Source organism: Haliotis rubra, unplaced genomic scaffold, assembly GCF_003918875.1.
Source record: "Haliotis rubra isolate DU_JTF1 unplaced genomic scaffold, ASM391887v1 Scf135, whole genome shotgun sequence".
Taxonomy (NCBI): Eukaryota; Metazoa; Mollusca; class Gastropoda; order Lepetellida; family Haliotidae; genus Haliotis; species Haliotis rubra.
Genome location: NW_025765281.1, coordinates 1,035,466 through 1,046,068, shown reverse-complemented (window position 1 = coordinate 1,046,068; position 10,603 = coordinate 1,035,466). Strand labels below are relative to the sequence as shown.

General features: G+C 40.8%; 1 protein-coding gene across 3 annotated transcripts in view; it reads left to right on the top strand.

Moving 5' to 3' along the window:
- Positions 1–6,427: 6,427 nt before the first annotated feature.
- The window catches only part of LOC124267942 (phagosome assembly factor 1-like), a 50,154-nt gene continuing 45,978 nt past the window's right edge, over positions 6,428–10,603 (top strand). For all 3 annotated transcript variants that reach the window (XM_046702935.1, XM_046702934.1, XM_046702936.1), the window contains exon 1: positions 6,428–6,614. Coding sequence is in view for 1 of the 3 variants with exons in the window: in XM_046702936.1 (XP_046558892.1) it covers positions 6,551–6,614 (64 nt within the window). In the remaining 2 variants the exon portion in view is untranslated. The remainder of the gene's footprint in view (positions 6,615–10,603) is intronic.

Here is a 10,603-nt window from a genome sequence, read left to right as displayed (position 1 = left end):
ATGGTCTCTGATTAACCGAGTCATGAGGGATACGGGTAGCTGTAATTGTGTCCGATGTTTATGAGAAATGCTGAAACTGATTACATTGCGAAAATAAATCATGCCTAATATGAACCAGAAAAACGAACAGTATGACAATACAGCGGGTGCTGTGTAGCTCACCTTCATCAATCGTACCATTTCGTTAAACACACATCAAACCAGCATTTTGTCAGTGAGTGAGTTAATTTAGTTTTACGCCGCCATCAGCAATATTCCAGCTATATGGCGACGGTCTGTAAATAATCGAGTCTGGACAAGACAATCCAGTGATCAACAGCATGAACATCGATCTGCACAATCGGGAACCGATGACATGTGTCAACCAAGTCAGCGAGCCTGACCACCCGATTCCGTTAGTCGCCTCTTACGACAAGCATAGTCGCCTTTTTGTGGCAAGCATGGGTTGCTGAAGACCTATTCTACCTCGGATCTTCACGGGTAATATCCTCATTATTTTCTGTCCGATCTGCGATGTAGCTCGTGGTTATACACGCTTCTTGCATGAGCTCAAATCATAATCTTAAGCTACGATGCCTGTCAAGAATCAGAAATGGGACATAATTAATAAGAAATGGTTTAATGAATACCTACAAAATGTACAATGTCCCGTATTAACTAAACTGCTAGCAAGAATGATTAGTTAACGTACCTTGTTTTGATGATACCATTTCCAGTAATGTTCACTGTGGGGATTCCAATGAGCTTTAGTCCCAGCACCAGTGGTGGGAGATATATCTAAAATGAGGATCGTATGGTCGTAATATGGCGTCGTGCCCAAGAGTACCTTTGCTTACGACAGTACGGTATACTATAAATGTAAATACTGAATAATACAGATGACAGACCTTGAAAGTCAAAATCATCCATTCGCACGTTGTATAATTGGTCAATACACCCTTCTATATCAAATCCTAGATTGAACCCGATTGATACAAACCACAATTATAACAGACCACAGCAATATAATATGGAACATATGGTATAAATACCATTCTCTCACTTACGCTCACGCATTACATTATGGCTGCTCTTGTGACCGTTTTGAAAATTGGATCGGAGTGTTGTTTCAGAGCACTAATTTGGTTTCCAAACAAGAAGTGGCAACAAGCCAGTGCCACTACATGGACACTTGAGGGCAGTGTCAGTTGGCTGACTAAACGTGGAATCTTGTCATTCAGACAAAGCATGTTCCATGTAAGGTTTTAGTTTTATGAGCTGGATTTATATGCAAATACACGATTACTGCTTACATGAAGAGAACCCCTCCACAGTTTTACACAGGGCTGAGTCAATAGGCAACAGACTATGTGAGATTGAATTAATTTGATTCAACGCTACTTTGATAAGTGTTGATATACCTAAGCTGAAGTGATGCAGAAGTGATACGGGTATTATGTATTTACCACTTATGTAAAACCCACGTCCGAGTTTGTGTTACTGACGACAGACACAAAATCAGGGCGAACGGGAATTCGAACCGACGATCATAAGGTTCTGATACATCTAAGGTGGTCAACTTTGCAGTGTAAATTAAGATTCGACCAGGTGAGCTAACAAGAATAAAAGACAATCGATTTAACATGGTTGACGTAAACAGGTCTGTCCAGAAACGAATATGTCGTGCTGCTGCAGGTAACAGACTTATTTTATATTTTGATAATTGGTAAAGTGTTACATCATCGCAACATGTATTTCTCTTTAAATTGTATCTTTTTATCAGATATTAGGTCAGGTGCGATCGAGTTGATGATAAGGAATACTTTGTGACATCTCTCGTCAGATGCATATCGTTAAGGTACGATTTTGTTTCATGCATATTGACGGGGTACTTATGGAAGCGTTACGAAACACGAAACTTTTCATGTGAGCAGGGTTGTGCGGACCGGAGAGAATGTGGGTTGTGTGAAGCGGGGGAATAGGATGGTGTGGAGTGGGGTAGGATTGTGTAGAGAGTCGTGAATGCATGGGTCTTGTGTGGAGAGGAGAGTATGGTTGTTGTGTAGAGAGTGGGTTGTGTGGAGCGGGCAAATGGGATGTTGTGAAGTAGGGTGCCTGGTGTGTGTGTGGAGAGTGGTGAATGGGTCTTGTGTGAAGAGGAGTGAATGTGGGTTGAATGAAGTACGGTGCATGGGTATTTTATGGAGTGGTGTGTATAGGGGTGTAGGGTGTGGGGCGGAGTGTAGGAGAGTCATGTGGAATGGGGTATGTGTGGAGTGGAGTGTATGAGGGTTACGTGAAACGGGGAGCGGGATGTATGGGGGTTGTGTGGAGTGGAGCGTATGGGGGTGGTATGGGGAGCAGTGAATAGGGGTTATGTTTAGTGGGGTGTATTTGGCTTGCGTGGCGTGTGCTGAATGTGGGTTGTGTGGAGTGAGGTTTTACGGGGTTGTGTGGAGCAGTATGTATGGGGATTTAAGAGACTGTGGTGTGGGGTTTATGGTATTGTGTGGAGTGGAGGTTGTATGGCGAGCGGTAAATGGAGGTTTTGTTTAGAGGGGTGTATTCGGGTGTGTAAAGGAGGGTATTTAGGTTGTGTTCGGTGGGGTTTGGGGGGTTGTTTGATGTGTGGTAAATGTGGGTTGTGTGGAGTGGGGTGTATGAGGGTTGTAAGGAGCGGGGCGTAAGGGGTTTGTGTGGAGTGGGATGCATGTGGTTTGTGTGGAGAGGTGTGTATGGGGGTTACAAGGATCGGGGTGCATGTGGTTTGTGTGGAGTGGGATGCATGTGGTTTTTGTGGTGTTGGTTGTGTTGCATTGAGCGTATGGGGGTTGTGTTCCATGGTGTGTATGAGGGTTGTAAGGAGTGGGGTGCATGGGGTTTGTGTGGAGAGGTGTGTATGGGGGTTACAGGGATCGGGGTGCATGTGGTTTGTGTGGAGAGGGATGCATGTGGTTTTTGTGGTGTTGGTTGTGTTGCATTGAGCGTATGGGGGTTGTGTTCCATGGTGTGTATGAGGGTTGTAAGGAGCGGGGTGTATGGGGTTTGTGTGGAGTGGGGTGCATGTGGTTTGTGTGGAGAGGTGTGTATGGGGGTTACTGGGATAGGGGTGCATGTGGTTTGTGTGGAGTGGGATGCATGTGGTTTTGTGGTGTTGGTTTGTGTTGCATTGAGCGTATGGGGGGTTGTGTTCCATGGTGTGTATGAGGGTTGTAAGGAGCGGGGTGTATGGGGTTTGTGTGGAGTGGGGTGCATGTGGTTTGTGTGGAGAGGTGTGTATGGGGGTTACTGGGATAGGGGTGCATGTGTTTTGTGTGGAGTGGGATGCATGTGGTTTTTGTGGTGTTGGTTGTGTTGCATTGAGCGTATGGGGGTTGTGTTGCATGGTGTGTATGGGGGTTGTAAGGAGTGGGGTGCATGGGGTTTGTGTGGAGAGGTGTGTATGGGGGTTACAGGGATCGGGGTGCATGTGGTTTGTGTGGAGAGGGGTGTATGGGAGTTATAAGGGGTCGGGTGCATGGGGTATGTGTGGAGTAGGGTGTATGGGGGTTATCAGGAGTGGGGTGCACAGGGTTTGTGTGGTGTAGGGTGTATGGGGGTTGTAAGGAGTGGGGTGCATGGGGTTTGTGCATGGGGTATGTGTGGAGTAGGGTGTATGGGGGTTGTAAGGAGCGGGCTGCAAGGAGGTTGTGTGGGGTGAATGAGAGTTGTAAGGAGTGGGGTGCACAGGGTTTGTGTGGACAGTGGAGTAGGATGTATGGGGGCTGTAAGGAGAGGGCTGCAAGGAGGTTGTGTGGGGTGAATGAGAGTTGTAAGGTGTGGGGTTCATAGGGTTTGTGTGGAGTAGGGTGTATGGGGTTTGTGTGGAGTGCTGTGTATGGGGGATTTCACGGAGCGGGGAGCATGAGGTTTGTGAGAAATTGGGTATATGGGGGTTGTAAGGAGCGGGGTGCTTGGGGTTTGTGTGGATTGATTTGTATGGGGTTTTAAGGAGTGGGGTGCATGGGGTTTGTGTGGAGTTAGGTGTATGGGGGTTATAGGGAGTCGGGTGCATGGGGTTTAGTGGAGTGGGGTGAATGAGGGTTGTAAGGAGTGGAGTTCCCCGGGTTTGTCTGGAGTAGTGTACTTGGGGTTTGTGTGGATTGATTTGTATGGGGGTTTTAAGGAGTTGGGCACATGGGGGTTGTGTTGGAATGTATGGGGGCTGTGTGGAGTGGGTTGTGTGGAGTGGAGCGTATGGGAGTTGCGTGGAGTGGAGTGTTTGGAGGTTGTGTTGCCTGGGCTGTGTTGCATCAGGGAGACTATATAACAGGGAGTGGTTACTCCTCGAAAAGCCCCTTAGCGTATGCCTCGGCTCGTCACGTGACCAGTGTAGACAATATGACGGCAGCGTAGTTTTTAAGATTGAGCCCGGTTTAGTTTCAACAGCTGATTACATTCGCTGAGTGTTGTGACAACTAAAAACCTACATGAAGAAGATAAGTTACCTATTCTGACACTTCATTTTAAGTCAAATAATTGTTATTAGTGTCAGTATTAGTACAGTAGATTTGTAGTAAAGTTTCAATTAGTTTTTATTAGGGGAATATACCATCAGGTGAAATGTGTTTGCAAGTAATAGTGATAGTTTTATAATTTAAAAATATTTGTTAGGGTGTATTTGAGGCGCGTGAAAAATATGACATATCGCCGAACTGTTCTGATCTGCCATTGATGCTTGTGATGCTTGAGTGTTATATAGTTCTAAAACTCCTTTCTTTCTTTCTTGTTGATCTTAGTATTTGACAAAACTGGAAAGGTGTTTACAACGCTTTATGATAGTTCTAAACTTTCTGATTTTGAGGGGTGTGTGACAGTGTCAGTTAACATTCTGTCAATGTCCGTGCCATTCCACACATGCAATAAGATATTTGAATTAATTACTAATGTACAAAATGTCTCAAAGACAGCTGATGTTAACACATGTGTTCTAGCGATAGTTTTGCGTTCTTTAACATGTTTGGGGAGGGATGGCCGTGGTGTATCATTTATTCTTTCATTCATTCACATATGTATTTTTTTCTTTTGTTCTTTTTCTTTCATTCATTCATATATAATTCAGTCATTCATTGTAAAATTCCGACTGATACAATAAACTGGCTGAAGTACTGTTAAACGCAGCCGAAGTTGCGCTGGGAACGAACCAAGTCGCTGTGTGCGTTGGAGCATGACGAGGCACACGCTAATTAGTACAAATGGTAAAAAAAGCAAGCCGGTGACCTATCCCTGGTCGCATGGCTGACTGAGTTTGGTTTTACGCCGCTTTTAGCAATATTCCAGTAACATCACGGCGGGGAACACCAGAAATGGGTTTCACACATTGTACCCATGTGGGGGTTCGAACCCGGGTCTTCGGCGTGACGAGCCAACGCTTTAACCACTCGGCTACTCCTTTGCCCCCTGGTTGCATGGAGTATATAGGGGTTGTGTGGAGAGGTATGTTTGGAGGTTGTGTTGTGTGGGCTGTGTTGCGTGGAGCGTATGGGGGTTGTGTGGAGTGGAGTGTTTGGAGGTTGTGTTGCCTGGGCTGTGTTGCGTGGAGCGTATGGGGGTTGTGTGGAGTGGAGTGTTTGGAGGTTGTGATGCCTGGGCTGTGTTGCGTGGAGTGCATGGGGGTTGTGTGGAGTGGAGTGTTTGGAGGTTGTTTTGTGTGGGCTGTCTGGGTTGTGAGAGAGAGGGGTAGAAGGGAAGATGAGTTGGAGAGATAGTGCTGAAAATAGTAATGTATTCTATCATCACATTGTATAACGCAAGCTCACACACACAAACGCACACAAAAGAAGGGGATGAAAGAAGAAAGAACGGATCAGAAAGAATGTGCCATAGCGTCATACTAATCACCTAGTGTCTTCACTGGATACTGCGCAGAAACCAATAATGTAAACATATCAGTCACATGAACACAGCTGTACACAACAGTAAACAGGTTCAAGTATATATGGGTCAATATAGACATGGTAATTTGCACATGGGTCAATAAAACATAGATCATAGATCCACAAATAATAAAAGTGCATATACACTTATGTTCCCGAGTGAGTAGATCTGTTTAGAATGTTCGTCACACTCTGAAATGTGTGCCAGTTATATGACAACGTTCTGTGAGGGACTGAGTCTAGTCGTGTACAGGAGGTTGACAGCGTGAACAAAACTCGCTCATTACAACCCAGACGATGAGACGCACCCGTCACACTCTGATTCCCAAACAGATTAAATATTATATATTCTCCAGTATGCTCCACTACAATGACAGAGTACATCTCGGACATGCGCAGTTGTGTTGTTTTGGATGTTACTGTCTGTGACCGTATTATCATGAAAGACCTACATTTCGAAGCAGACGACGCAAATCTGGAAAGGCGGATAACAGGAAGTGAATCGATTCGCGCATGCGTTGTGTGCAGCAAAACAAAAATGGCGTTGAGATATTTTGCTGAATGTAAACACTTGCTGATATAGCATCATAGCCAGAGGAATCTGCGTCCTGATAGAATAAATGACCGTCAGAAAGTTACTCTAACTGTAATTCATCATGCTCGACCTAGAGGTAGTACCAGAAAGATCTCTAGGAAACGAGCAATGGGAGTTCGTTCTTGGTAAGTTGAGTCGTTGATCTAACCTATTTATGCACATAACGTCATCAGAAGCACTGTAATACACAATCATCAAAATCTATATTTTAAACAAATGTGCTGTACATATGTAGTGTCACAGTAATTAACACTGGAGTGGAACTAAGCTGTTTTAATTGAAAATGTTCTGTCATAGAACAAGGAGGACTATAGGTGTTGCCATTGAACCAGTTGAATGTAAACAATGTTTGCACCAATCAGCTGATTTACTGGGACAGTTGACGAACAGGACACTTGTCGTCAAAATAAGTCGAATGAAAATTGTGCGCACATTTGGCAAATGTATATATTTGCATTGTCATATGCATGTAGTTGTAAATATTCATAGATACTGCTGACCTGTCTCAAATTATTTGACCTAGTTATTTGTTATGAAATGACATATTATGCTCCTAAAAACAAATGGTTTGAATGTTGGATACAGCTCTCTTTGTCTGCTCTGTTTAAACTGCCAATAAATTTCCCAGAATCAAATTAATTGGGAACTGTGAGGATACACATATTTATACAGAACTATATTAGGGACATATTGAGAATAAACTTAGTCAGCTGTCATCCGTTTATCTGCAGAAGACATGTTTCTGAGTTTGTATAAGAATCCTTCAGCCCCTTCAACCAAGATGTATTTGATCCATTCTCTTACCTGCTTAGTATTTAGAAATAAATAAAGCCAATCACTTTATAATATACGTGTCCAAATGATGGAAGAAGCAGAGAAGAGATGCAATACACTTCTTATCTCAGAAATTTTCAGTTTGAGATCTGTGTAGTCAATGGTCATCATGAGCTAACATTGATTAACATAGCATGAAAAAAAATATGCTGTAATGTTGTGGAATGAGAATGGAAGGTATAACTATTTTAGTATTTTAGTTATACTACAATTTGTTTTCATTCTTTTAACAGTCATACTTCAGCAATGCTCCAGTGACAGTTACATAATTAGCAATTAATTAACCCATGTATGATCTGCTGGAGCAATCAGCTAGACTGATTGTTCATGAGAACTTATTGAAGGTAATTAGACGAGCTGATATACATTAGAGCTGTGTATTCGTGGTGATCCGATTAATTGAAATAATCGAAGATTGGTCGCAGTGACTAAACGACCAAGCAATCGATCATGTTTTCTCACAATCGAACACAAACAATTCTGGAACACTTGTTTTCATCAACAATATTTTTCACAAGGTTGGTTTTGTCTGTTACATTTCATAAGCACTATAAGCTCGTTCCAAGTCATGATTAAATTTATCTTAAAGACACCAAGAAATTTATGTTCCTAACATACTAGTCATCCTTTAAAGATGTGAAATTTTGCCCCAAAAACCAAATAACTACATGTTTTTTTCCTTATTTTTTTGTGCATTAACAAATTCATAAATGACGCTAACCAATTATTTTTGATGATTGATTGGTGGTAATCAACCAATCATCAATTATGAGATTTTAACCAATTCCCAACACTACTGGGTATCATGGCCTAAGTGGCGAGACCATATTTCCTGACACCAGTTTAATGAGACAAGACGATGTGTCATGAAAGTATTGGCAAGGAACCTGCGAGATGATTATTATGATATAATGGTGGTGCTACGATACGTATCCTGATACTTTACAATTTCAAAAAACAGAACAGATATGATACGTTAGATAAAATGACCGAAACTTTATTTGTTACACAGCAGAACTTGTTTTACATTCACACACACTTAAAAAGTTGCTGATCTAATAAAATTTCAGCATTTAATGCTTAAGAAAGTACAGTCAAACATATTCAGTATATCTTGATATAATATAAATAAATCTGAAACTGAAGTTTCCCTGTGGAAGTTGTGTTTCTACACCAATGCTTTCACAAACAAATCAGTGTAATATATATCAGAATTGACAGTCACAGAAAAAACCCTCTAAAGCCTGCTTTCTAAATTCATGTAGCGAAGACAACAGATACAAACAAATTCCTATTTTCTACTTACTTGTAGTTTTTTTGTAAATTATGTAAGTAGTTATCAGCCTATATCATCTCTTGTGGCGATACATTGATGTATCATGGACCCTCACGATATAAATATCCTGATATATTGCCTAAATGTGTTCTGTATCGATGTACTTGTATACTATCGATGAATCGTTACACCTAAGATATATGTTAAATGTTAATCATGTAAATGGTGAACCTAATAAATATGCATTCAATGTACTGGTATATCATGTGTGTGCTAAACTTGTAACACTATTCACTTTGGTAGGGCATGGGTGCTTTTACGTAAGTTTGCAAGACAGTGAAAATACTATTTACTATCATTTGTTGATTAAAAGTTTGTGATAGTCATTTCTGTACATATATATTGCTGTCAAGGACATAAGAAAAACAACAGCTTGAAACCTGGTTTGATAACTGTGTTTTTGAAATTATAATCATTGAACAGTTATTGTGCTTTATGGATAAACGATATAAATTTTAGGATTTATTAAAACTGGAACAGTCATTCAAGGCCACGACTCAAAACTGAGCCCTACATAAAGTGATACAAATATGTTGTATGTCCCAATACACTGCCAAACCTAAATGTTAATAATGTTGAGAGATTGAATATCATAGCAAACAAAGTAATTGATCTGTAAGAACTCAGTAAATAGAAGTAAGGTTTACAATGTTTTCAGTAAGATTTGCTCCACATACTGACATGGCATCTTTTGTCATTAGTTACAGCAAACAGATTCATTCGAAATCATTATTAGATGAAAACATCTTTTTAGAACTACCTTAGTAAGTGAGTCACAGTGACAGGACATTGTAATACATTTTCATAAAATACAGAATGTCAAAATGGCTGATAGCACTTATACAAAGCGAAAGATTTTTAAAGATGTTAAATAATCTGGCAATTACAAGTACTGACCATTATTTATCAATAGGCTGATCACATAAAGGTGTTAGTAAAGACATGTCAAGTAGATACTGACATAAATACATAGACTGCTTTATACTGTCACCGTCAGTTGAGATATGCATCAAGTCAATAGTTAAAATGTCTAAATGTACATTTTGTGGGATTAGTTGTAGTTAGAATAATCCTGAATGGGATCGTACAACCCTTTGACCTTTCCCAGTGTAAACATAACTCCAGATTAAAGATTATCACAGTCAACACTGCATATATTTGTGCCATGGGATTCCAAGGGTTTTTCCCAGCTTGTTTTCAAGATTACAGTCTCCTGAAAAATGTATGAAAGTCAAAATGCACTGGTCTTACAATGATGAAGGTCAGTTTTGTGGTCATGTGACTGACCCCTGTCAAGTTGTATATATTGTGTAAGTTTCATATCACAAACATTACAGGATTATTAACTATCAACATACACTGTAGGTGTTATTAGTTCATTCTGTCTAACTTTGAACAACAGAAATTAAAATGATAAAATAGTCAAAGCAGTTTCACATAGGCGGTAGTAAAATGATAATTTCAAAAGATATTTTAACAAGAGTAGTTTGCAAACAATGATGAGCAGTATGTCTGTGGCATAATAGGATCACTTCAGGTCACTTTGGTCATAGTGGGAATAGTCACAATGGGAGTAAACCTGCTCATCTTCATCGTAAAAATGACATCAGTTAGAGGATTTATCATGGACAAAACATGACATTTAATACGTTTGATATGGCTGTGGCTACAAAACACTTTCAACTGTCCATTGGGGTTTGCTTAATCTATGTTTCACTCTAATTTGGGAAGCGTTGCTCAGAACTTCCATGTATATGTTCTCTGTCTCATGTGTAGGAAGATCTTGACCCTAACAGTATGTGTACATTTACTAATGGATATATGTATAGAGACTGTGTCTTTGTTGCCAGGAACATAACCTGGAATGCTAATACAAACCCTAGGGACTTAAACTATTGGCTTGGGTCTTTAGGGATTCCGTTGGAGGAAAAGTTTTCTGGAATC